Genomic DNA, 25,687 nt, shown 5'->3' with positions numbered 1-25,687 from the left:
TGGTTGCAGGATGTGTATGTATGTATGCGGCCATTCCTAACAAAGCGCTGGCTGTCAATATGTACCTGCTGGCTACTAAGCTCTTTGATGGAAAAAGTAATTGGGAAGAAGCGAATCGTCTAACGTTACGATGTTGACCAATAATGCAAAATAATATGTGTGGCAGTGTCACTGCTAGTTGTTGTGGCTCGTTGTACATGTGGCTGCCATATTGACACCGTTTGTATATTAGCATGACACTTGTACAACACAATGATCTTCGCACTATGCAAGTGAAAATGGAAAGGAAACCAGAGAACATTCAGCTATAGAATCAACTGGACTACAATGCATGTGCATAAGAAGGAAAGGTACTAGAATGTAGAAGACCCTGTAATGGACCCTGCAAATCATGCAACAATGACACCATCATTCCTTCTTGCCAACCCATGTTAAGCACCTGGGCTTTTACCTTTGTGCACAACAATCCTTTTCAACTCAACCACGTACTATTGCAGTTGAAGTTCCACAACACCTTTAAGATGCATTGACCGCTAAAATTCCTTGACACGCTTCAGTCATACTACAGCCCTTTCGCATGATCTTTCCTATTGTATAGCTTAAATCCGTAAATCAAATGGATAGCCGTGAAAAGAGTCATTCTGTACATACGGCGTCTCTTGCATCTTAAATGCGTCAAGAGGCTGGTACGTGATTGACTCGGCATAATGCCATATGTTCACACCACCATAACAACAAGTGTCTACCGGCCAAAATGGTACTGTATTTAAACAGCTTGAATGATTGATTCAAGATCCCACCATCATCATCACCACCATTATCATTAACAAAAACACAATGCAATATCAATCTTTGATTTTCGTTACTCTTGTTGCAATCGCTGCTATCGGTAAGCATGTACAATAATACGAGAATTTCATTGTCCTCATTATCTATTGGTATACTTTATAGCTTTTGCCGCCCCTAGTGACCCACACCTTCATTGTGCCTCCAACATTGCTGACATTGGTCCCGATATGGACCATCTACGCATCGACATTTCACGCTGGGAACCTCATGATAACTATGATGGATTTCAAAAAGTCCAAGAACTTGAGCAAGAGGTCGAGCAGCGTATCCAAGAAGCAAGAGAGAATTGCGATTTTCGAGGAGAGAAAGCATCCGTCCTTTTAAGCGGCCCCATCATGACTTCCTATCATTCCCTAGTTCCCATTATTGAAAACTTGATGGATACTGTAGTCCAAAAGAAGCCTGAATTTGATTCCGTGCCAAAGCTTACCCCTGTGGTGACGAAGGACATCCACGACATGTTCCTCAAGACCTACTATTTGGAGCAAGAGCTACTCGCAGCTACACCTGATAAAGATAAAGACCGAGCCCAAGACTATTACAACCGTGTTGATCATGCCTTTTCGTCAGCTTACCACGCCTATGGTCTTTTTCAAGCCGCCTAGGTCAAGATACTATTCAATCATTCACCCCTTTCTTTTTCTCTTTCTGTGAAAGACTCAAGATCAATCAGTGCACCCTCGTCGTATCATGAAATAAAGCCTAATCGGTTTGGCAAAACATTGGATGGATAATCTCAAGCATTGTGTAAAGGAATTCAAAGCAATGTCGTACAAGCAGCACTTTAATGGGATGGCAAGGGAAAAGGGCATCTTTCAATGCCAATGTTTCTTGTAAAGTCTGCATGATGAAGTGTGTGAGGGAAATCCTTTTGCAAGCACAGGCAGCATTAAGCTGTGGTGTAGATAAATATGCATGCAGTAACATCTACCACTGCATTGCATGGACGGTAATAAAATCGCCATGCTATCATGCTGTCACCTTAATCGTCTATGGCATTATTGCAGCCAACAAAGTTACAGGTAGGTGGACGCCCATTACCAATCAATGATAGTTCTTTTCTTTTTCATTTGCATAAAGGCGATAGTAGTGGGGGAGACCCCAGCACGGCGTGGCCAATCAAAACCGCCAGTTGAATAATCAAAGCCGTTTATCATTTTGCCGGGACCACTTGTCACTCACACAAACACAACACACACACACGCACACATGAATTTAGCACACTCGCTTCGAGGCATTGCACAACGAGGTGGCATGCTATGCATGCAGCATTCGACAAGAAACATTCGATGCTTATCGACGACCACGTTGTTACGTACGCGCAAGAGTGAAGATCCTTATCCAGACCTCGGCATTCGACATGCACCTCAAATGGAGCTTGAGACGCCATACCCCAACCTTCCTCCCATTCCACGACCCAACGAAAGTATCGACAAGAAGCGTGCACGTTTGAGATATCAATCACGTAAACGTGGTATCCTGGAGACCGATTTGTTATTATCCACCTTTGCAACCGAGCACTTGGAAGGTTTTACAATGGAGCAGCTTGAACAATATGACAAGTTACTTGATGAACCTGATTGGGATATTTTCTACTATGCAACCGACAAAAAAACCATCCCAGACCGTCTCCAAGACAACCAAGTATTGAAAATGATTCGAGAACACGCCAAGAATGAAAGCAGGATCATCCTAAGAATGCCAGATTTAGAGGCTTCCAAGGGCAGCAGCAAAAACACATCAGAATGAGTCATCCACTCTTTTGGTACAGATACACACCAGCATGTATGTAGATGAATACAATCGTTTTCTTTTTGTATTTGAATGAATGATGGTAAATGTCCTTGTATGGTTTGAATCAATATATCCATTCTTGGTTTATCATGTATCCATGGTGATTGGAGAACAAAAAGTGGTGGTGACTGGAAAAGGGTTGCATGCGTTGTGTGTAACAAAGCGGGGGACGAGGAGGAGGTGGAGGTTTTGAATGACTGATAACAACCAGCGAGAGAGATCATCTCGAATAATTTTGGTTTCTTTTTTCCTCTTTTTCTCTTCCCTCACTCGATCGCACGTTTCAAAATGGCATCTCAAGATCAACCCGTGATTGCGTTTATTGGTGCTGGCAATATGGCCGAAGCTATCCTAGGTGGTTTATACGCCAAGCGAGCTACTTCACAACTGGGTTGTTTACGTTTCTCGGAACCTGTCAAGGAGCGTTGCGAATACATGTGCAACAAATTCCCCAAAGCTGTCAGCTATGGCTCTGACAATAATGCATGCATTGAAGGTGCTGATGTTGTGGTGCTTGCTGTCAAACCCCAGGTGATGCGTAAAGTGGTTCAAGCACTCCAAGTACAAGATCCCAATATTCTCATCATTTCCATTGCCGCTGGTATCCGCACCTCTGATATCCAACGATGGATCAATAGCAAGAACGCCTCCACCGCCGTTGTTCGATGCATGCCAAACACCCCTGCTCTTATTGGCGAAGGTGCTGCAGGCCTTTATGCAACCGATGCCGTGAGCGATTCACAACGCGCTACTGCCGAAGCGATCCTAAAGTCGATTGGAAAGGAAGTGGTTTGGGTTGAGGAGGAAAAACATATCGACACGGTCACTGGTATCAGCGGTAGTGGACCCGCTTACTTTTTCTTATTCATGGAAGCGATGAGTAAGTCATTGGAAGAATATCACTACACGTGATCACATTATTGATTCATTCTTCTTTTCATCATCTCAATAGAGGCAGCTGGTGTCGAATCTGGTTTATCTCCCGAGGTAGCAGAAGCCCTTGTGATGCAAACATGTGTGGGTGCAGGACGTATGGCACAATTATCCGATGATGATTTGGCTACCCTGAGACAAAAAGTTACATCTCCCAATGGTACTACTGAAGCTGCATTGAAGACTATGGAAGCTGGTAATATTCGTCAAATCATTCGCGATGGTGTGATGGCTGCTGAAAACCGTGGACATGAGCTTGCAAACGAAATGGGATCCGATGACTAAGCCATCATCCAATTCATCACATAATATCGCATAGACATCAACATACTTCATCCCTTGCCATCATATTACTACATGTATATGTATCATAGAAGCTTCGTTGATATTATATCAAATACACCATCACTTAATGCATTTGCTTCATGAATCATAATGAATGGGTCTATGTGCTCTTCGTTGAAGACGTACTTCCATGGCATTTACTTGTTTCTAAACAAGCAATCTTTATAAAAGAGCTCAAGTTAGCAGGGTCGATTGGTCTTTTTTACGGATAAACGTAACCCCTGTTGCCTGGGAAACCTGTAGCACCTCTAGTGCACGTTGCTACTGTATCCATGCATGACCAAATCAAGCATAGTGCGTATCATTTGATTGTTGTCATTGTCATCCAATCGAGGAAAGGGGTTGGAGTAATGGTCTTTATTGAACGAATCAGGATTGAGAAATGACATAATTAATGGATGGCTAGTCTACAGTAGTGAGAATCCAAAAAAGGACGCTGTAAAGCGTGGCCGAAAGAGACCACCAGCATTGGAGTTCCTGAAATTACCAGAAAGATACACCCTCTTAATCCCGACCGTTCCCGGCTTTTACTCCTCATTTTTTTGTATGTCTTCCCATATTACAAACTCTGACCTTTCACCCGTGGAGACGGCTCTCTGTGGTGGTCTAGCAGGCATGATTGCTAGGTAACGATGAACTACAAACGGGGTCTTCTGATGGCGTTTATTGAGTTGAATGGCAATCTAGGTTTGCTGTCAGCCCCATTGACGTGGTGAAAATTCGTCTTCAAGTGGAATCGGTGCCACGATCTGGATTCTCGCAAGTTGCTACGGCCAAAGACGCAAAGTACCAAGGTGTTATCCAATCCTTTAGATTGATTGCAGCTGAGGAAGGGGTCAAGGTATAATGAAAACTGGTTGGAGTAGGGGGGAGGATGGTTTCAAACAATGAATGCTTATCAATGCATCCGGTTACTGCTGCAGGGTTTCTTCAAGGGCAACATGTCAGCCGTTTATTTGTACATGACATATGGCGTATCACAGCTATTCGCATATCATCATCTGGACAACCTTATGAACGATACGGTAGGTGTTGGTTGGCAATTTTCCCCCTGAAAGGAATGTATTGATATCTTTGTCTTAGCCTCTCTCGTCATCGCCTCGAGCATTTGTTTGCGGTATGCTAGCGGGAAGTTTTGCTACCACTGCCACCTATCCATTTGACTTGTTACGTACAAGGTTTGCTATTCAAGGGGATACCAAGGTAAAAAGTGGTAAATGGATGGGGTGATGGATACGAGCGATTGACAAGTGAAGCATGTAGATTTATACAAGCGTGGGATATGCTATTGGTGACATCTACAAGAATGAAGGTGTTCGTGGATTCTACCGTGGACTTTGGCCATCACTCACCCAAATCATGCCATACATGGGATTGATGTTTCTCAGCTATGATCTTTTATGCACGTCCTTTGAATGGTTACGGGTATGTTTGTTTCTCTTTTCTTTGTGTGTGCGTGGTATCACGCATTATGATTGACACATACGTCGTGTTTATAGGATGAAGGTTATATTAGCTCCAACAACAAGCTCTCGCATACAGCAGTGGCAGGATCAATAGCAGGTGCTTTGAGTAAAACGGGTGTATATCCCTTGGATGTGATAAGGAAGCGATTACAAGTGCAAGGACCCCATCGAAACGGTTACATCATTTCATCCATTCCACAATATGCAAAGACATCGATCTTCTCTTGTATGAGCACGGTTGTCAAAACAGAAGGCGTGGGGGCTTTATACAAAGGATTGATCCCGGGCTTGTTGAAAGCAGCACCAGCAAGTGCAGCCTACTTTTTGGTCTTTGAATTTAGCAAAGGTGTTCTCATCAAGTTGAAAACGAGCCATGTCACTGATATAGCACCCTCCTCCACCAACCCAAAGATAATTGCATAGATTAGAAGATTCCCCCACCCCCACCTTCATTCATCATCATCATCATCTTACATTAGAATCATTCAACAACATCTTCATTTACATCTCATCGATCTTTTACTTGTATACCAACCACTAATCAAATAAATCCGGCATCTGCATTATCATTATATCCTAATAGCAACTCGGCTCCAAGGTAATTTAAAACACAGAGCGTGTGTAGCAGGAACTTTATGGTGGTGCATGCGGAGCAGTTTTCCTGCTGAAACGATCGTCCATGAGCACATTCAACTATGTAGCATCGGCTCAAGCTCCTACTGCAGTCAATGCAGCTGTCAAGGGCAACTTTATCGTCAAAGATAGAATCGACTTGATCGTCAGGTATGTTCACTTCCCCCTCCATGGCTTGGTTGAGAAAAAGTTGTCTAACGTAGCGATTCTAGCAAGGAGACTTTTGTCGAAGTATACAACATTGAGAACGATTTATTGTCATTGGTCTATCAATTCAACTTGTACGGAAGGATCGAGGCGTTGGAGACTTGTCAAATGCAGGTAAACTTGTCAAGCTATGGATACAAAGCAGGGATCACGTGCTAACGTTATGGCGTGTGTGTGTGTGTGTTCAGGGTCGCGATACGTGCTCGTTGTTCATCTTTACAGACCAAGGCCGCTATTGTATCCTAAGTTACGACCCGATCCAGTCAACCATCATCACCGAACAACATGGTCATCCAGGTCATCATCCTGCTCGATTGGCTGATGATATCTTTGTGAGAACGATCGGCCGAGAGCGCAATCTTGTGGTAGCAAGTATTTATTCGGGTTTATTACATGTCTTTCCTATCGCTCCTACTCCTTCCGGCAAAGGCAAAGCAAAAGCCGTGAATACCTTACGTCCAGAGCCCTTTGCAATCAGGTATGTATAGATACAATGACGAAAAAAAAGTAGCATTGGCTGATGATGATGATGATGATCATTCCTCATGTATGTTAAGGATCGACGAATTTTTGATTTTATCCTTGGTTGCTCTCGACAATGAACCCGAACCGACCATTGCCGTCCTATACGCCAACGAGAGAAAACGACGTTTCATCAAGACATATCAACTCAACCTGAAAATCAAATCGATCAATGAGCAAGCATTGGGATATACATCCAATGCACGTGACAGCGATTATCTGCTCCTTCCCATGCCAGCTCCTTACTTTGGCTTTTGCGTCATCAGCGATAGTATCATCACTTGCCACGACAAGAGAGCACCGCAAAACTCAAAATCTACGAGTATCAATTTCACCATCATGACAGCGTATGTATTGTTAGAGTGGTCTCCATGGTTACATTTTCCCTCCCACTCACTCACTCACATGGATACGTATTTTAGACATAGCGAGTTTACCATGGGCGAGGAGGAAAACAGTATACAATGCTTCCTGAGTGATACGTCACGTGTTTTGTATGTTTTACGTATATGGTTCAACACAAATGGCACGGCTGTTCGCATTGCATTGGAGTCCCTTGGCATGGTAAAAAAAAGATGCCCCCTATTTTTTTCGCAATTTGATCTCATCCATCTATGTAGGCGGTGAGAGCATCAGCTATTGTGCCGTTACCGAATGATCGTCTGTTCCTTGGCTCCGCACAAGCAGATTCAACCTTGATCAAGTTGGACAGCAAGCCGATCACCGTGTTGGATGAACTCTTAAGCTTGGCACCGATTGTGGATTTTTGTTTGTTTGACTTGGACAAGCAAGGAAGAGTAAGTGATGATGGTGGTCGATTTCATTGCTATCAACAACACAACCTGACAAAGGTGGTTATATAGCAAACAATGGTGTGTTGTTCAGGAGCAGACAATAATGGATCCCTACGCATGGTTCAAGATGGTGTTGGATTTTTACCAAAAACGGAGCTTTTGATGCCAGGGATCAAGGGTGTTTGGACGTTAAAGCAAAAAGGGGATTCAAGGTAAGATGCATACATACATACGTAGTAGGCACTTTGGGCTTGCTCACTCATCTCCTACCCTCTATAGCATTGATAATACGATGGTGATTTCCACTGTGCATGGTACGCGTATCCTTTACATTGAGCCTGGGACGGATATTGTGGAGGAATTATCAGAGTTCTCAGCACTTAAGATGGAGGAGTCAACCTTGGCGATTGATCAAGTCGACAACATCATCATTCACGTGACGCCATCAGGTGTGAGATTGGTGGAAAATGAGCCAAAGGGTGCGTTATTGGATGAATGGCGACCAGCTCCAGATCAAGTCATCACGGTGGCTGCTGTGAATCGAATGCAATGTGTCCTTTCTTCTGGGCGTGGTGAATTGCTATACATTGAGGTCAAAAATAATCGCTTGGTATATGATGAGTAAGTTTTATTTGGATATTTGATGTCACCTATGGTACTAAAAAGTGACCTATTACATAGGTCAAAGGTGCTGGATCATGAAATCTCATGCTTGGATATAAGTCATTTTGAGAAAAGCTACGTGGCTGTTGGTCTATGGGGTGGACAACATGTACAAGTGCTTCGGTTACCCGATCTATCCAAAGTTGCCCAAGACACGTTCACTGAGACCCTGGTGCCTCGTTCAGTCGTCCTTGCCGAACTCGAACATGTACAATATTTGCTGCTGACTCTGGGTAAGTTGTGTTAAAGAGGATTTGTGTACGTCGGTGATCACTGACACTATTTAAAAAGGTGATGGCCAGCTGGTGTATTATCGTCTTGGAAAGAAAGGTCTCGTTGACAGAAAGCAGCTTACATTGGGCACCCACAGTGTTTTCCTCCACAAGCTGATGCACAATGGTCGCCCTTGCATATTTGCGGCATCGGATCGACCTACCATGATCACCAGTGAGAACAACAGACTTACTTTTTCGGGCGTAAATTTGCAGGTATGCTGATTTGGTACAAGTATTGTTACCTTGGAATGATATCAACAAGTGCCGATGTATAGGAGATTCGAGGCTGCAAGGAATTTAATAATCCGATCCATCAAGGTGTCATTGTCGCTACCGACAAAAGTCTTGTTTTTGGTCGTATCAACCCTGTACGAAAGCTGCATATCACAAAGGTGCCCCTTGAGAATGAGACAGCTCGCCGAGTGCTATACCATGAGGAGACAAAGACCATTGCTGTTGGAACATCCACTGTCAAGCGTAACATTGATGATGGCTCTGAATCATATACAGGGTGGTTACGGATATTCGACGCTCGTACGCTTCAAGGTAAGCATCCTGAATTAGTGACTTTTTATGCTATATGGCTCACGAATTGGGGATAGAGTTGAGCGCTTATAATCTTCTTCAACACGAAGTGGTGGAAAGCATGTGCTCTATATACATGGCAGAACTTGAATCGGAGGTGGTCTTTGTTGGAACAGCCATTGTCAGTGAGCAGGATAAGGATCAGCTTCCAGGACGTGTACTTGCTTTTCAAGTGATGCCCAATTACGAATACAAGCTATTGGATGCAGCGAATGTTGCTGGCGTAGTATACAGCATGAGGCCCTATCTTGGCTCTATCATCATGTCGGTGAATGGATCGGTAAGGACACATGGAATACACACGTTTCAGCCTCACAAGCTCATGACGCATCTTTTCAGCTGTACTTTTTAGAGAGTTTCAAACAAGATGAAGATAGTGGAAAGAAGCTTAGGCTGGCTCCAAAGCTTCATGCGAATATGATTGCTCTCAGCTTGGATACCCGTAACGACATACTCCTGGTTGGCGATATGATCCACTCCATGAGTATCATCAAGCCTGATGATTCTGCTGAACGACGACTGAAAAAGGTGGCGAGCGATTACAACCCGAATTACATGCAAACGGTCAAGATACTAAGAGAGGATCTCTATCTCGGTGCTGATTCCAGTTACAACTTTTTTATCCTTCGACAAATGTCCGAAGATGCAAGACGATTGGAAATTGTAGGAGAATATCATCTTGGCGAGCTTGTTAATTGCATTAAGCAAGGTAAGAAGCAATGTATGTATGTATGTGTTGGCATGGATGAAATAACATGTGTGTTCATTATAGGCTCTATATCACGGCAACCCTCTGATATTGGGGACACTGGCAGATTATTGTATGGTACGGTTGGAGGATCTATTGGAGCGATCACACCTTTGGAACAAGATCAATACGAATTCTTAGCGGTGGTGCAGCAGAACATTTTAAATATTCGACCCAGCATTGGCAACTTGGAGCATCGTGTTTGGAGAATGTTTCAAAATGGAATACGAAAGGCAGACTCGCACAACTTTATAGATGGCGATTTGATAGAAAGTTTTCTACAGCTATCTTACATGGAGAAGGAAATGGTAGTCAAAGGCAACAATGGAGGCAGTTTACTTCCCTGTGATGTGGACAAGCTACAAACTATTATCGAGGAGCTAGCAAATAGTCGATAGTTTTCAAGTATTACCCTCATTAAATGTCTATATGTGTATGTGTACGTGTGCATGTCGATGCATTCATTATAAGGGAGAAACAACAAATGGTGTGACACAAAAGAGGGAAAACTGGGACCTGGAACCATGTGATTCAATAGGTCAAGTGTGGCGTACCTAAACGCGTAAATTAAGTGGCTGGGTCTAAGTGAGCGCGAACCGTGATTTGACCGACCAATTCCCCTTTTCGTTCTTTTGACTTTGGTTGTCCTTTTACCTCTCACTTTCTTTGATAAAACTCAACAATGACCATCTCTGACGACGATTTCGAATCCGACAACGACTTTATCGAGTCCGATGCCGAGTCTGATTACGCTCCTGAAGAAGAGGAAGAAAGTCCACGTAAAAAGGTAGGTCTACATGGACACGATCCCCTTTTTACCTGCATAGATCACTCATCGCGTGTCATTCCATCAAACGATGTAGACCAAGACGACATCTGCCACTCCCAAGAAGGCTGCCAAGCCCAAAGCACCAGCAGCACCCAAAAAGACAGCAGCCAGCAGCAAAAGCAAAGCTAAAGGGATCGATGTGATGATGAAAGAGGCAGCAGCAAAGTCGAGAGGCACGGATGCAGATGGCGATATCACGATGAAAGAGGCCACTCCTTCTGATGAAAACAAGTCTCCAGCACCAACAGCATCAAAAGCATCATCCAAACCCAAAGGCGATTATGAGGAGCGTACGATTGAGGAGATTTACAAGAAAAAGACTCAGCTTGAACACATCTTGTTACGTCCTGACACCTACGTTGGATCCATCGAGCTTGAGGAGCAGGAGATGTGGGTCTATGATTCGGATGAAGATCTTATCAAGCGACGCAAGATCAAGTATGTCCCTGGCTTGTACAAGATTGTGGATGAAATCTTGGTCAATGCAGCTGATAACAAGGTAAATGATCACGTGATGCCTATATATGCATGAATCATGTTAACCTTTTTATCACATGTAGATTCGTGATCCTACAATGAACACCATCAAAGTCTTGATCGATCGAGAATCCAACTTGATTTCAGTGTACAACAATGGCCGTGGTATTCCTGTGACGATGCACAAGGAGGAGAACGTCTACGTACCCGAATTGATCTTTGGACACTTGTTGACATCTTCCAACTATGACGACAATCAAAAAAAGGTGACGGGTGGTCGCAACGGTTATGGTGCCAAGTTGTGCAACATTTTCAGCACCGAATTCATTGTTGAGACAGCCGACAAAGAGCGCGAGCTCAAGTATCGACAAACATTCAACGACAACATGTCAAAGAAGGGAAAGCCCAGAGTCACATCCAACAAGCGTGGTGAAGAATATACGCGCATTTCATTCAAACCAGACTTGGCAAAGTTCAAATTGACGGAGATGGATGAGGACTTTGAAGCATTGATCAAGAAGCGTGTGTATGACTTGGCAGGCTGTGTACAAGGCGTCTCGGTTTATCTCAATGGCACCAAAATTCCCATCAAATCATTCCCAAAGTATGCAGAATTGTACACCAAGGTCCTTGAAACCAAGCAAGCCGAGAACAAGAAATCCATTGTCCATGACACAGCCACAGAATCGGATCGTTGGCAAGTGAGCTTTTCCGTCAGCGATGGTCAATTCAATCAGGTAGAGTCAATGGAAATATTATGGTCGTGCACACAGCTCACTCTTCCCCCCTCTCTCTCTTGTAGATCAGCTTTGTCAACTCCATTTGTACTGCCAAGGGTGGTGTGCACGTCAATCATGTTGTGGATCAAATCGTCAAAGCTATCATGCCTGCGGTGCAAAAGGGATGTGGCAGCAAAAACATCAAGCCCTTCCAAGTCAAGAATCACATTTGCATCTTCATCAATTGTCTCATTGAGAATCCTTCTTTCGACTCGCAAACCAAGGAAAATATGACTCTCCGTGCAAGTTCCTTTGGCTCATCGTATAAACCAAGTGAAGCTTTCATCAAGAATGGTAAGGATCTCTCCTCCTTGTGTTTTGGATTTCATTCTCATATTATTATGCCTTAGTGACCAAGTCGGGTATCATTGACAATATCATCAAGTCATTCCGTACACGTGAAGAGGAGCAGATGGCTAAACAAGATCGAGGTCAAATGTCTCGGTAAGTTGAAAATGTTCCTATGCATATACGTTCAAATGATCTCATCTTCTTTGTATCTATCTAGTCGACTCAAGATCCCCAAGCTCGAAGACGCCAACCTTGCCGGCTTGAGACCCCACAATAAGAACTGTACACTCATCTTGACGGAAGGTGATTCGGCCAAGGCCCTTGTCCTCAGTGGTTTGTCGGTTGTTGGTCGTGATTTATATGGCGTATTCCCTCTTCGTGGTAAACTTCTCAATGTGCGTGATGCCAGCAACCAGCAAATCATGGGAAATGCAGAAATCAGCAACATCAAGCAAATCATTGGTTTGAAGCACGGCAAAACATACACCAGCGTGGATGAGCTTCGATATGGCAAGTTGATGATTATGACGGATCAGGTACAATGACAAGCATTATTTCAGGTTTGGGATGATTTTAACAACGGTATCATAGGATCACGATGGCTCTCACATCAAGGGTCTCATTATCAATTTCATTGATGAAATGTTCCCATCCCTCCTTGATATCCCTGGTTTCCTTTTGGAGTTCATCACACCCATTATCAAGGTAAAAAAAAAAGTGATATCATGGAACAAGCTTCTTGATGCTAACCTTTTATTTCCCCATTGTCAGTGTAAACACAAGCGCACCAAAGAAGAGATTCCTTTCTTTACGATCCCTGAATATGAGGCATGGGCTTTGGAGAACAATCGCAACAATGAATGGGAACCCAAGTACTTCAAGGTAAACCAACCATCCTATTCTTTATTTATTTGTTGCTTACGTTGGATGATAGGGTTTGGGTACTTCCGATCGATCAGACGCCCGCAAATACTTTTCAAACCTTGACTTGCACCGAAAGGAGTTCCAGACAGTGGATCAAGACGACCGAAAGTTGATCGAAATGGCATTCAGCAAAAAGAAGATCAGTGAGCGTAAGGATTGGTTGACTGGCTATTCGGTAAGCTATACATATCAGGGATCAATAATGCATACTTATATATCATTTTAGCCTGATATTTACATCGACCACAACGTCAACCGGATCAAAATCTCTGACTTTGTCAACCGAGAGCTTATGCTATTCAGTATGGCGGACAATATTCGATCCATTCCTTCCGTGGTGGATGGTTTGAAGCCTGGTCAACGCAAAGTTCTATTCGGCACCATGCGACGATCCAAGAATACCGAAGTCAAGGTAAAAATAGGGTGTACATACTTTCATTGTCCATAGGTGCTGATTCTTTTTGTAGGTCGCTCAATTGGCTAACCACGTGGCTGGTGTTACCAAATATCATCACGGTGAAGCAAGTGTCGCAGCTACCATTATTAACATGGCCCAGGATTTCGTTGGCAGCAACAACATCAACTTGCTTGTCCCCGCTGGTCAATTTGGTACTCGACATGAGGTAAGAGAGATCTTTTTCATGGCCCATGATATGATACATATTTATTCATGCCTACTACAATTCATAGGGTGGTAAAGCTGCTGCTAGTCCCCGTTATCTGTTCACGCGCCTATCAAAGATCACTCGACATATCTTCCACCCCGATGATGATGATATCCTTGATTACTTGATTGAAGAAAACAAGTCCATTGAACCCAACTGGTAAGTCGTTTTCATTGGTGGATCTTCAAAGTGGCTAACACAATATATCAAAGGTACGTGCCTGTTATCCCAATGGTGCTTGTCAATGGTGCAGATGGTATCGGAACAGGTAAAATGAGGACACACTTTTTGTTCTTGGTAGGATGGTACTCATGTTGTCATGTTTCATTGCAGGTTGGAGTACGAGCATTCCCAATTACAATCCCAAAGACATTGTGGATAATCTTCTTCGAATGATGGATGGCGAAGAGCCTCAGCCAATGAACCCATGGTTTAGAGGATTCAGGGTGGGTAGTTAGGTGCTTTCCATAGGCATTTATACATGTTGTCTCATGCAATCCTTTTTTAGGGAGCAATTGAACCAACAGCCATGGCAGGTCGATATTCATGCAATGGCATTGCCAACGTTCAAGAAGATAGCAGCATCAAGGTGACAGAATTACCAGTACGCTTGTGGACCGATACCTTTAGAGACAACCTCGAAACCATGCGTGATCCCAAGGAGGGTAAGAAGCCTGAAATCAACATCTTGGTAAGTGCCTGCTTGCATCATCAATGGCAATGTCATGAGTCTAACACCTTTTTTATAGGATTACAGCAACAACTCCACCGATTGTGCCATCGAATTCACTGTCCAAATTGATGAGACCAACTTGAACAAGGCTGAGGACATTGGTCTTCTCAAGGCGCTCAAGATCCAATCAACGATTGCCACCACCAACATTGTTTGCTTCGACAAGGATGGTCGTCTGAAACGTTATAGCGGCCCAGAAGATGTGATGCGTGAATTCTATCCTCTGCGTTTGGAATACTACTCGAAGCGTAAGGTAAGTAAGAATCCATGGTGGTGGGGGGGTTGATATTCTAGAATCAGATTCTCAATTGCATGTTGATATAGGATTACATGATTCGTGTTCTCGAGGACCAGTTTATGCGTTTGGATAACAAGGCACGATTCATGGAGCTGGTGATTGACAAGAAGTTGCATTACATCAATCGACCAGAGGAGGATGTCATTGCCGACTTTGAAAAGCATGGTCTCAAACGCATCTATCCTTTCAAGAAACGCAATGTATTGGCAACTGAGGACGATGATGAGGGAAGCCAACCCAGCGAACAACAACAAGGATCAGATGGTTATGATTATTTGTTCTCTATCAACGTTCGTGGCTTTACAATGAAGAAGGTAGGGTATAGCTGGTCATCACAATAGCTGGTATGGGCGATTTTTATTGACATGTCATGTATGTAGGTCGAAGAATTGAAGAGACAACGTGAGGAGAAATTGAAAGAAGTGGAAACTATCAAAGCAACCGACCCCAAGGACTTTTGGAGAAAGGATCTCAAGGTCATTCTTGAGCGTTGGGAGGTATGTGCTTAATACAAGTAGTGGTAGAAGGCTCTGTTTTTTTTCTTACGCTCTCTTTATAGGAAATTCTGGAAGAAGATGAACAAATCGCAAAGGCAGCCAAGCCATTAGCAAGTGCAACCACCCGCAAACGAAAGAGAGCACCTGCCAAGCCAAAGGCCAAGAAAGTAGCAGCTAAAACAGAAGATTAGCTTGTAGGCAAATTACGTTGTTAGAAGCAATAAATATATATAGCGAGCCGTTATGGCATTTGTAAGAACATCATTTACACTTTATTGCATATGTAACAATCTTATAAGGTACTTTGTAATTGATGCAAAGCTTTTTCAAAGAATGCCACAAACGAAGCAGGTTCCTGAGCCCCTGGAAAAGTGAACCTATTGTACACGGGGTAAGTGTCAATGGAATGATGATTGTACATACACACAAAACAAATGCCTGGACTTACTTGTGCTGGATCTTGTAATTGGGTACGCCTCCCATGCTGTTGATTCTATTTTCTTCCACTGCTGCACTCACACTATCAACATCTTGATCCGATTTCAGGTAGGACAATGCCTAATGTAAATGTTGTCAGTGGTGAAAATGCAACGCATGCATCCAATTTTTAAAGGTTACCTTGTTCTTATCGATGCCAGCACGTTCAGCTGCTGCTGCCAAAACAGATGCATCACCAATGTTCTGCTCGCGTTCAAAGTAATCCTTAAACAGCTCTTCAACGACTTGATTTTGGCATCCAAATTGTCTCGACCAGTGAATAAGGCGGTGTGAATCAAGCGTATTGGCCATGACACCACCATATGAAAAGGAGATGCCTTCTGGTTCCCCCACACTTTTGATATAAGGCACCATAGCATTGGCACGTTCTTCTCCAAACTTGCGGATATAATGCTCCATCTTTGGTTTCGGGTTTGTCTTTGACATGGTGGGTGAGAGTTGAAACGGGTGCCATTCCACATCAAAAGAGACATTGGGATGCGTCGATGTAAACTGGCTCATTGCTTTCTCAAGCCTTCGTTTCCCGATAAAGCACCTGGTAGGATAGCATAGTAGTCAATGAATAAACACTCTCTTTGTATGTACTTGCACAAAGGTGTGTGTGTGTGATCGATAGAGTTGAACATACCAAGGGCAAATCGTATCACTAATGACATCAATCTTGAGGACGATATTCTTTGTGGCAGCCATAGTTGTTAGGGAAAGGGAAAGAAAAAGTATGATTAGTGATGGTGGTAGTTCCCAAGAAAAAGGTTGTCAGAATGATTTGTCAGCAGACGGGGATTACGATTACAAGAGAGAATCTTTTATTTATGCAGCATGGGAGTGTTTTTTTATGTGCTGCAGACAAGTAAATGCGGATCTTTTTATACATGATATGTGTGTTATGTGTGTATAGGTGTGTATGAATGTGTGTGTGTGTGTGCGTATGTGCGTGTGCGCGTGTGTGATGTTGTTGTGTGGTAGACTATCTTATTATTACCATGCTTCAGTGCCATTGACTTGAACTTCTTCTCCACCAAGGTCAGCCTTAGTAACAACTTGACCAATTTCGTAAACTTGCTCGTTTGCCTCTTGCAACAATTGCTTGACTTGTTCGACGGCATTGCTGTTCACGACAAGGATCATACCAATACCACAGTTGAAAGTGCGTGCCATTTCATAGGCTGATAGGCCACCAGCTTGCTTGAGCCACTTGAAAATGGGTGGCAATTCCCAACCAGCAGCATTCAACTTGACAGCAAGATCCTTGGGCATCACACGTGGAATGTTGTCGATAAAGCCACCACCAGTGATATGGGCCATACCCTTGATAAGATCCTTGCGAATGGCAGGCAAAAGTTGCTTCACATAGATGCGAGTAGGGGTGAGCAAGGCTTCACCAAGCGTCTTTTCGTTATTCCAAGGGCAAGGCGATTGATAAGTCAAACCAGGTTGAGTGGAGACAATCTTGCGCACCAACGAGAAGCCGTTAGAGTGAACACCAGAAGAGCCGAGACCGAGCACGACATCGCCAGCTTGGATAGGCAAATCAGCGCGGGGAAGGATCTTTGTACGATCCACAGCACCCACAGCAAAACCGGCACCATCATAATCACCCAAAGCATAAAGACCAGGCATCTCGGCTGTTTCACCACCAATCAAGGCAGCACCAGCTTGACGGCAACCTTCAGCAACACCAGCCACGAAATCCTTGGCAACATCCACCTCCAATTTACCACAAGCATAATAATCAAGGAAGTAAAGGGGCTCGGCACCTTGGACAATCAAGTCATTGACATTCATGGCAACCAAGTCAATACCAACAGTGTCATGGATACGGCAATCTTGGGCAATCTTGAGCTTGGTACCAATACCATCCGTAGCGGAGACAAGAATAGGATCGACGAAGCCAGCAGCCTTGAGATCGAAAAGACCACCAAAACCACCAATATCAGAATCAGCACCAACACGACGAGTCGACTTGACCAATGGCTTGATCTTTTCCACCAACAAGTTACCAGCATCAATGTCAACACCAGCATCAGCATAAGACAAACCGGTTTCCTTTTCTTGTTGTTCGGTATACTTGAAGGCTCTATAAAAGTGAATAGGATCATGAGTCCATCATGCTTACTTCATAACGCTGATAATCCTACTTTACTTACCTATGAGCAATATCCTTTCTATACATCATGCCTTCGAAATGAATGGACTTGACACCTTCATATGCCTTATCAACGGCTTCGCGAAGAGTGGTACCAATAGCAGAGACAGCCAACACACGACCACCAGCAGTGACAAGCTTGCCATCCTTCAAAGCAGTACCAGCATGGAACACCATAACGTCCTTGGGGAGCTCACCAATAGTGATTTCCTTGCCCTTGGGATAGCTACCAGGATATCCTCCAGAAGCAATAATGACGGTGGCACCATAAGCCTGCTTGCTGGTGATAGTAACGGCATCCAATCGACCTTCAGCACAAGCCTAATACATGAAAAATGAATAAAATTGTTACCATGGAAACCAAGTAAATTACTTACAAGCATGATTTCAGCCAAATCAGAGTCATCACCCAACAAAGGAAGAGCAACTTCAGTTTCAGGATCACCGAAGCGGACATTGTACTCGAGTACTTTGGGACCGGAAGCCGTCAACATCAAACCGGTAAAGAGCATACCAACGAATGGATAGCCATCATGACGCATGCCGTCGATGGTGGGTTGAAGAATAGTGCGCTTGACAGTTTCCATAAGCTCGGGGGTGCTGATAGGAGTGGGAGCATAGACACCCATACCACCGGTGTTGGGACCTTCATCACCATCATAGGCGCGCTTATGATCTTGGAGAGGAGGAAGAGGAATGACTGTATAGCCATCGGAGAATGCAAGCACCGAAAGTTCTTGGCCCTCAAGATACTCTTCAATGACAACTTCGTTACCAGCGTCACCAAATTCCTTGTCATCCATGATAGACTTGAGACCAGCAAGCGATTCTTCCTTGGTAGTGGGAATCAACACACCCTTGCCAGCTGCCAAACCAGATGCCTTGAGCACCACACGATGATTGATCGATTCAAGATAAGCCTTGGCCTTTGCATAGTCCGTAAAGTTCTCGTAGGCAGCAGTAGGAATGTTGTGCTTCTTCATGAAATCCTTGGAAAAGGTCTTGGAGCCTTCCATCATGGCAGCCTTAGGAGATGGACCAAAGCAAGGAATACCAACTACTTGAAAGTGAGTCATCTATCTTACTTTTGGGGGGGATCATGTTTTATAGTAAAACTTACTCTTTTTAAAGACGGCTTGAATACCTTCCACGCTAGGTTGCTCTGGACCAGGGATCACCAAGTTGACCTATCCATAGGTTCTATATCAGTATGCATGTCCATGTGTGTATATGGGTCTTCTCATATAGACTTACATTGTGTTGAGCAGCAAACTCGGTGAGTTTGGCAAAGTCGCTGACACCGATCGCAACGTTGGTAACCTTGTCACCCATAGCAGTACCGCCATTGCCTGTCATTGGCGACATGATGTTTGCATATTGATACATGGAATGTCTTTTTCAGCTGTTACCTGGCGCAACATAGATATGCTCGACCTTGTTCGACTGAGCGAGACGCCAAGCGATAGCATGCTCACGGCCACCAGAACCGACAAGCAAGATAGTGAGCTTTTCTATAAGGCAAGGTATTGTGTTAGTATGAAAGCATGCCATGGGGTTGTTGTTGTTGTTGTTGAGTCGTCCTCATTACTCACCAGAAGCCATTAGGAAAACGTGGGGTTAGAGAAGGACACCGTGTCTCAAACCAACAAATCTGGGAGGCATTTGAAACCAATCTCGGTGGCTTCGCGTGCAAGATCTGCAAACATCTGTCAACGTGAGTACAATAATGCGTCACCCTTAGTTACACACAGCCTAAAGCTAAATGTTGCGATCGATCCATAATAGATAAGCAGGGTTCTTTGATAAGATCATGGATTGCATTACTTTTAGTAGGTATACAAGAACGCTATATACAATCTACATCATCATTCTTTCATTTGAACGTTGATCATAGTCACCTACATACGTAGGTCATCTTCTTGTATGCTCGATCGGTCCCACTCTACTATTGCATCATCATCAAACAATAAGCTATAAAGCGAATAAAAGCATTGATATGGGATTTTCTTGTTGATTCACATTGAGGACCAGAGATCTGGATGCGTGGTTGCTGATCAAAACAGCGATCATGCATACTTATGCAACTCATCGACGGCGCCACATATCATCACACAAGAGCTAGTAGCAGCAGCAGTATAATAGCTATTGAATTAAACAAAGCAAATCCCAAAGATGCATACCTATGCATGGTCATCATGTTATTGAATACAATGAGTAGTGTGATATCAATGAGGGGGTTTAAGGTATAGAATGGGATGACACACGCCATCTGCAATTAACAACAACATTCAGGTACATGGTGCAGATATGAAGATGTCAGATTGAGCAGTACAAGATGACGTGATATATGATGATGGCGAGCATAACAAGGAGGGGCGTGCATATTGAGCAGGCGACGCTTTTGGCGATAATCCGGTCAGCTGGACGCATGATAATTTGGTTACAACCATCACCACCACCATCATTCTCATTATCATCATCGCATCTGTTTGTCTCACCAAACATCTTGTACTCCTTTGTTGTCTTTCTCCTCTTTTTCCCTCTGTCTCTTTCTCTCTCTCTCTCTATCGCTATACGTCCTACACCTCATGTCACTTTTTGAACCCGAACAACCCACGTCATTGCAGCAACAGCAGCATGCACAACGTTCAATGGACCTGGTCAGTAGAGGACAACAACGACATCACCGCCACCCATCGCATGAGCATGCCAAGCACGATGCCATGAACAAAGATCGCCACCACCTCCACCCACCACCCTATCAGCACTATCGTTCTCTGCCACCACAACAAAAGAGTTCACAAACGGTTGTGTCTTGTATAGTCAACTTGGTGCTTTCAAAGTTATTGGACGCTTTACTATTTACTTCAGCACTTGCACTTGCAGCCTACAATTACTGGAAGGGCGATTTACATAAGCGAGAACGCATTGAAGCGTCTCCTGCAATGTATGATGACAAGGAACAACATCGTATTATGGATATCCGACAATGGCGACATACGCATCCACCACTGAGGCAGCAACAGCATCATCATCATCATCCAAGACAACAACGAGAAAGTTTAGAGGATTCAAAACGAAGACGTACAATGGAATGGGCTGAAAGTATGGCAAGACAACAAAGTCAGCATAGCAGGAGTAGCAGTAATTGCAGCAACAGCAACAGCAGCAGCAGCAGCAGTGGTACTTGTAATAGTCTAGGAAATGACAAACACGTGCGTATCTATCTATGCGTGAGAGACATGATGAATCTTATGCTAATAATTTCACACGCAGGATGGTGGTGGTGCCAAGAGACACATCGTGTTACCATCGCTTCAACTTCCTTCCGTTACTGTCACCGATGTCAATTCAACCCTTATTGGTGCACCCGCTGATACTAGTGTGAATGATAAAGAACCCCAGGAGGATGAAATGTTTACAAGAATGGAAGAACAACTCCAATCGCTTATTGAACAAGGACAAGCAGCATTGACAAGCAAGGCAAATGATTTGGAAGAGATGGATGATCAAGAATTGGCCATGAGGAAAGCGTTTGCAGCAGGAGGAGGAGGAGCATAGCGATTGTGGTAGCATAGCAACAGCAGCACCCATGAACCAACCAACTCGTTGGCATGATTTGACATCATAGTATACCCGCGGTCCATATCCCAAATGAAGCAATAAACGAAGAAAAGACGGATGTAGCTTATCGAGATATACAATGGATTTAGCATTACTTCTCACGGGTGTTTGAGGAATGGAGGAGAAAGGGAGTCACGAAGACCACCTATAAAATGGATGGCCGAAAAGCTGGCTCTGATCTTTGGTCCGCAAAAGTCGCATTTGTTGTTATTATTTTTATTCTCTCTTCACAATGAGTCAACTCGTTTCCAGACGCGTCAGCAATCAACTCCAACGATCCGCATTGCGATTATCCAAGCAACGCATTGCTTCCCCTGTTGCTGTCAATGTGGTGTCCTCTACACGTTCCTTGGCAACCGCACCTCGACCTGCTGCAGCTGCTAAGCGTGTTCCTTACAACTGGTTGTCAAACTCCAAGGCAAGTCCCCACCCCCTTTCTCTTTCTCTTTTCTATATCCTTTTTCATTTCTTTTTGATTAATCGATATACGTCAATAGATGTCGACCAGTGCTTCTGCTAGTGTAGCTACTGCTGGTGCCGAGGTAAGCTGTGTTGTGTTTATAGTGTTATCTTGTATATAGCCCCGCTCATCATCATTGTACTATTATCAATAGTCCGAAGTGCTTACTGTCAAGAATGTTGGTGTGCGTGAAATCATTCTCAACCGCCCCAAGAAATTCAATGCATTGAACCTCAACATGGTGGAAAGGATCACCCCTGAGATCCAGGTATATACATGCGACGAGGCCGATAATGCCGGTAAAAGTAGGAGGGATTTGTGCATTGACGATACTTTTTTTGGATATAGGCGTGGGAAAAGTCTGATCTAGCCAAAATCATCCTTCTCAAGAGCAGTGGCGGAAAAGCATTCTGTGCTGGCGGTGATGTGCAATGTAAGTTTTGGGAGCCCAACAAGGAGAGAGAGAGTGTGTGTGTATATGTGACACATAGATTCACATGGAGCGTGTGTACATTTATAGCTGTTGTCGATCTCGCCACCGAAGGAAAACTTAAGGAAGCTGCAGCCTTTTTTGAGAATGAATATCAACTTGATCATCTCATTGGTACCCTTGACACACCTTATGTCGCTATTATGGATGGCATCACAAGTATGTAGTAGTAGTAGTAGTAGGATGGTGATAGTGAGGAGGGGGCCCAGGTTTGGAATAGGCGTCTAACCTAATCTTGTGGGAACCGTACTTTATAGTGGGTGGAGGTGTTGGCTTGTCTGTGCATGCACCCTTCCGTATTGCTACCGAAAACACGCTCTTTGCCATGCCTGAAACTGGTATTGGTTTCCTTCCCGAAGTGGGTGGCAGCTTCTTTTTGTCTCGTCTTGATGGTGAACTTGGAACCTACCTTGGTTTGACCGGCAAACGCTTAAGCGCCGCTGATGCATTGTAAGTATTGTGTGTAAGCAATAGGGTGGGTGGGAGTCTAACATTAAAAATATAGCTATGCTGGTATCGCTACCCACTATGTACCCTCATCACGCATTGCTGCCCTTGAAGCTCGCCTTTCTGAAATTGAAAATCCCACACACGATGTGATCAACACTGCCATCGAAGAATTCTCTGCTGAAATGGATCAAGAACCTGGTTTCTCTTTGGGTGGTTCCATCCGTGAAGCTATCGATAGGTAACAACCATATCACCTTGATCCCCTATGGCTTTTATTAATAGCATTCTAGATGTTTCAAGTATGATACCATGGAGCAAATTGTTGAGGCCCTTGAAAAGGAAGGCTCTGAATGGTCCATTGAAACGCTCAAGGCTTTGAAGGCTGTATCACCCACATCGCTCAAGGTTACCTTGCAACAATTGCGTGCTGGTGCAAACCTTACTCTTGGTCAATGCTTCAAGATGGAATATCACCTTGTGCAAAAGTTCTTGGTAAAGTAAAAAGAGGGAAGAAGTATCCATACATGAGGCTAACAATGTATCAATAATAGCAAGGACATGATTTCCCTGAAGGTGTCAACTCGCAACTTAAGAAGCCCCGGAAAAAGGCATCTTGGCAACCATCCCAGTTGAGTGATGTCAAGTTGGATAAGATCAAGCAAGAATACTTCGACGCACCATCACCACAACATCTCCAATTGTTGACTCGTAAAGACTACAAGCGCTACCCCCACCGCAAGTACATGTTGCCTTCCGAAGATGATATCAAGCGTGTTGTTACCGGTGAAGCTGCTGATGTTGGACTTTATGCACTCAGCTTTGATGAGGTGGTACAATACTTTTTGCGTGAACGTAATGGCAAGCAAGGTGTTGCTGCCAAGGTGCTCGATGTTCTCACTCGCAAGACCGACTTTGTGGAAGATGGTGAAAGCACAAGCTTAAAGTGGCTTTATTAAGTACCTTCCCCCCACATGTATAGTTTTTCTTTCTTTCTTTTGTTATCATGCACATTATTCACAAAGCACAGCACACACACACACACCCTCACCACCACACATGACACACATTATTCACACATTTCAATCCACACAATACAAATACAAAAACATGTAAAATTATGCAATGGCTTTAGTGTCTTCGCTAATGATATGTTTGACCATGCCGAGAATGTCCGAATCTTTGAAACCAACGAGACGAGCAACACCAATCAAAGCACGCATGCTCTTTTCGAGGAACATCCGACCTGCTTCTTGACCATAGGATGATGCATGTGTGGGTGGGGTGGTTGGGGCTAATGGGAAAGCACCTGGCACGTGTTGTTGTTGTTGTTGTGAAAACTCGTCATTTTCGCGGGATCGGACTACTTTGGGCAAAGGATCCACTGTGGTAGTTGAAAGGGGAGGAGGAGGAGCATGTGTCGTTGCAGTAGTAGTTGTAGCAGCACCACCAGAAGAGGAGGAAGGTGGCAGGGATTCGTGTAACATTTGCGTTAATTCGTGCAGGGCCGATGTATGCATATCCATTAAATCAGGTACACTTGGCACAGTATAGAGCGGGTTGAATGATGTATCATATTCCTCCTGCATCTCTTGTCGCTCCGTATCAGCCAAACTTTGGAACACTTTGTAAGGTTGCAACGTGCGTCTTTCATCCCTTGTTTCTCCAACGGTCGTCGTCGTATCATCCGTAGGACCTGGTGTAAGGGTTCCAGGGTCTTGACTCCATCTCGCATAATACTCATCTTCTGAATCCTCTGAATCTTCCTCCTTGTCCTCCATGCTCGTGCTTGTTTTCTTTTCACCATCAACAACACGTCCTCCCCTTTTACCCTTGATCTCCAAGTCTTCATCATCATCTTCTTCATCATCGTTCTCATCAGATGACCATTGACCCCAATATCCATCTGGTGCCTCGTGTCCATTCGCTGTTGCTACAGGCTATATAACATGAATTAGGAGTGTGTGTGAATCATCAAGGGGATTTGGGTATTACGTACCTCTGGGCTGGGTGGGACCATATAATCACGTTCAGCATGTTCTAATGATTCGGACCACCTCTTGACAACATTGGTATTCCAATCATCCTCCGAGAATGCCTTGGTGTTGTGATACTTTAACTCTGAAATGTCGGTTGCGCCCTCCTCGAGTATCAATACAACTGCATAACGTCGATGATCCACTGCTGCAAATTCCACCATGCAATGCAACGTCTCTGCGTCTAGCCGTTTGTAGTATACTGGATTACGATACAATTGATCATGTGTACTCCACTCAGTCTCGATGATCCTTTGACAGTCGTCCTTTTGCCATTGAATAAGGTTGCTCCACTCGTCTTTGGATGGTTCTTCATTCGAGTCGTTACCACTACTACTTGACAGCGATGGTCCAAGGAATCGAACTCGGTGGGCTAGCAACTTGGATGCCATGGGAACCAAGGTTGTAAAGTTGTGTTGTTGTCTTTGCTCGAGCACCGTATAGGCTAGCGATCGTGCAATGTTTTCATTGGCGTAGTCATCGATGGCCTCCATGAGTGCGTGTATGGGTATGCAGCAGATATCGTGGGAGAGAAAAGAAGCGGTGTGTGATGTATGCAACAAAGATCAGCCCACAACTCCTCCCCCATTTTAACACCCAACGCCCACCTCGATCTACTTATACCCCGTAATTCTCCGTTGACTTGACAAAGAGACAATGAATAAAAAACAAAAAGGAT

At 44.1% G+C, this 25,687-nt stretch overlaps 11 protein-coding genes across 11 annotated transcripts; 8 read left to right on the top strand and 3 right to left on the bottom strand.

Moving 5' to 3' along the window:
• Positions 1–837: 837 nt before the first annotated feature.
• Positions 838–1,454, top strand: O0I10_008749 (uncharacterized protein; the record flags this gene model as incomplete). The annotated part of the gene is made up of 2 exons (XM_058488750.1): positions 838–889; positions 952–1,454. The coding sequence occupies 2 exons, from the start codon at positions 838–840 to the stop codon at positions 1,452–1,454; spliced, it is 555 nt and encodes a 184-aa protein (XP_058340573.1).
• Positions 1,455–2,058: 604 nt separating this feature from the next.
• Positions 2,059–2,598, top strand: O0I10_008748 (uncharacterized protein; the record flags this gene model as incomplete). The annotated part of the gene is made up of 1 exon (XM_058488749.1): positions 2,059–2,598. One exon carries the CDS (start codon positions 2,059–2,061, stop codon positions 2,596–2,598), a length of 540 nt encoding a protein of 179 aa, XP_058340572.1.
• Positions 2,599–2,931: 333 nt separating this feature from the next.
• Positions 2,932–3,861, top strand: O0I10_008747 (pyrroline-5-carboxylate reductase; the record flags this gene model as incomplete). The annotated part of the gene is made up of 2 exons (XM_058488748.1): positions 2,932–3,523; positions 3,596–3,861. 2 exons carry the CDS (start codon positions 2,932–2,934, stop codon positions 3,859–3,861), a joined length of 858 nt encoding a protein of 285 aa, XP_058340571.1.
• A 606-nt stretch (positions 3,862–4,467) lies between these two features.
• O0I10_008746 (uncharacterized protein) lies at positions 4,468–5,810 on the top strand (the record flags this gene model as incomplete). The annotated part of the gene is made up of 6 exons (XM_058488747.1): positions 4,468–4,547; positions 4,609–4,762; positions 4,845–4,946; positions 5,005–5,124; positions 5,185–5,346; positions 5,421–5,810. The coding sequence occupies 6 exons, from the start codon at positions 4,468–4,470 to the stop codon at positions 5,808–5,810; spliced, it is 1,008 nt and encodes a 335-aa protein (XP_058340570.1).
• A 256-nt stretch (positions 5,811–6,066) lies between these two features.
• On the top strand, positions 6,067–10,212 carry O0I10_008745 (uncharacterized protein; the record flags this gene model as incomplete). Its single annotated transcript, XM_058488746.1, has 14 exons — positions 6,067–6,170; positions 6,233–6,341; positions 6,416–6,705; positions 6,785–7,096; positions 7,172–7,313; positions 7,370–7,546; positions 7,613–7,755; positions 7,823–8,164; positions 8,225–8,439; positions 8,498–8,694; positions 8,757–9,027; positions 9,084–9,346; positions 9,406–9,775; positions 9,839–10,212. 14 exons carry the CDS (start codon positions 6,067–6,069, stop codon positions 10,210–10,212), a joined length of 3,309 nt encoding a protein of 1,102 aa, XP_058340569.1.
• A 284-nt stretch (positions 10,213–10,496) lies between these two features.
• On the top strand, positions 10,497–15,498 carry O0I10_008744 (uncharacterized protein; the record flags this gene model as incomplete). Its single annotated transcript, XM_058488745.1, has 19 exons — positions 10,497–10,601; positions 10,678–11,142; positions 11,204–11,857; positions 11,923–12,193; positions 12,250–12,343; positions 12,408–12,726; positions 12,782–12,895; positions 12,962–13,072; positions 13,125–13,289; positions 13,341–13,526; positions 13,582–13,737; positions 13,805–13,938; positions 13,992–14,047; positions 14,113–14,225; positions 14,288–14,470; positions 14,529–14,765; positions 14,837–15,124; positions 15,191–15,307; positions 15,370–15,498. The coding sequence occupies 19 exons, from the start codon at positions 10,497–10,499 to the stop codon at positions 15,496–15,498; spliced, it is 3,897 nt and encodes a 1,298-aa protein (XP_058340568.1).
• A 101-nt stretch (positions 15,499–15,599) lies between these two features.
• O0I10_008743 (uncharacterized protein) lies at positions 15,600–16,495 on the bottom strand (the record flags this gene model as incomplete). The annotated part of the gene is made up of 4 exons (XM_058488744.1): positions 15,600–15,684; positions 15,756–15,865; positions 15,926–16,340; positions 16,434–16,495. 4 exons carry the CDS (start codon positions 16,493–16,495, stop codon positions 15,600–15,602), a joined length of 672 nt encoding a protein of 223 aa, XP_058340567.1.
• A 288-nt stretch (positions 16,496–16,783) lies between these two features.
• On the bottom strand, positions 16,784–19,553 carry O0I10_008742 (phosphoribosylamine-glycine ligase; the record flags this gene model as incomplete). Its single annotated transcript, XM_058488743.1, has 7 exons — positions 16,784–17,882; positions 17,953–18,272; positions 18,329–19,008; positions 19,072–19,138; positions 19,206–19,300; positions 19,361–19,462; positions 19,544–19,553. The coding sequence occupies 7 exons, from the start codon at positions 19,551–19,553 to the stop codon at positions 16,784–16,786; spliced, it is 2,373 nt and encodes a 790-aa protein (XP_058340566.1).
• A 986-nt stretch (positions 19,554–20,539) lies between these two features.
• On the top strand, positions 20,540–21,512 carry O0I10_008741 (uncharacterized protein; the record flags this gene model as incomplete). The annotated part of the gene is made up of 2 exons (XM_058488742.1): positions 20,540–21,166; positions 21,228–21,512. 2 exons carry the CDS (start codon positions 20,540–20,542, stop codon positions 21,510–21,512), a joined length of 912 nt encoding a protein of 303 aa, XP_058340565.1.
• Positions 21,513–21,807: 295 nt separating this feature from the next.
• On the top strand, positions 21,808–23,931 carry O0I10_008740 (uncharacterized protein; the record flags this gene model as incomplete). Its single annotated transcript, XM_058488741.1, has 9 exons — positions 21,808–21,993; positions 22,073–22,117; positions 22,190–22,303; positions 22,384–22,468; positions 22,556–22,684; positions 22,783–22,975; positions 23,031–23,213; positions 23,266–23,467; positions 23,527–23,931. 9 exons carry the CDS (start codon positions 21,808–21,810, stop codon positions 23,929–23,931), a joined length of 1,542 nt encoding a protein of 513 aa, XP_058340564.1.
• A 159-nt stretch (positions 23,932–24,090) lies between these two features.
• O0I10_008739 (uncharacterized protein) lies at positions 24,091–25,502 on the bottom strand (the record flags this gene model as incomplete). The annotated part of the gene is made up of 2 exons (XM_058488740.1): positions 24,091–24,912; positions 24,972–25,502. 2 exons carry the CDS (start codon positions 25,500–25,502, stop codon positions 24,091–24,093), a joined length of 1,353 nt encoding a protein of 450 aa, XP_058340563.1.
• Between the last annotated feature and the right edge of the window lie 185 nt (positions 25,503–25,687).

Source organism: Lichtheimia ornata, assembly GCF_029851405.1.
Source record: "Lichtheimia ornata isolate CBS 291.66 chromosome Unknown scaffold00047, whole genome shotgun sequence".
In the NCBI taxonomy this organism is placed as follows: domain Eukaryota; kingdom Fungi; phylum Mucoromycota; class Mucoromycetes; order Mucorales; family Lichtheimiaceae; genus Lichtheimia; species Lichtheimia ornata.
Note: the sequence above shows the minus strand (reverse complement) of the source record. Positions and strands in the feature narration are given on the sequence as shown.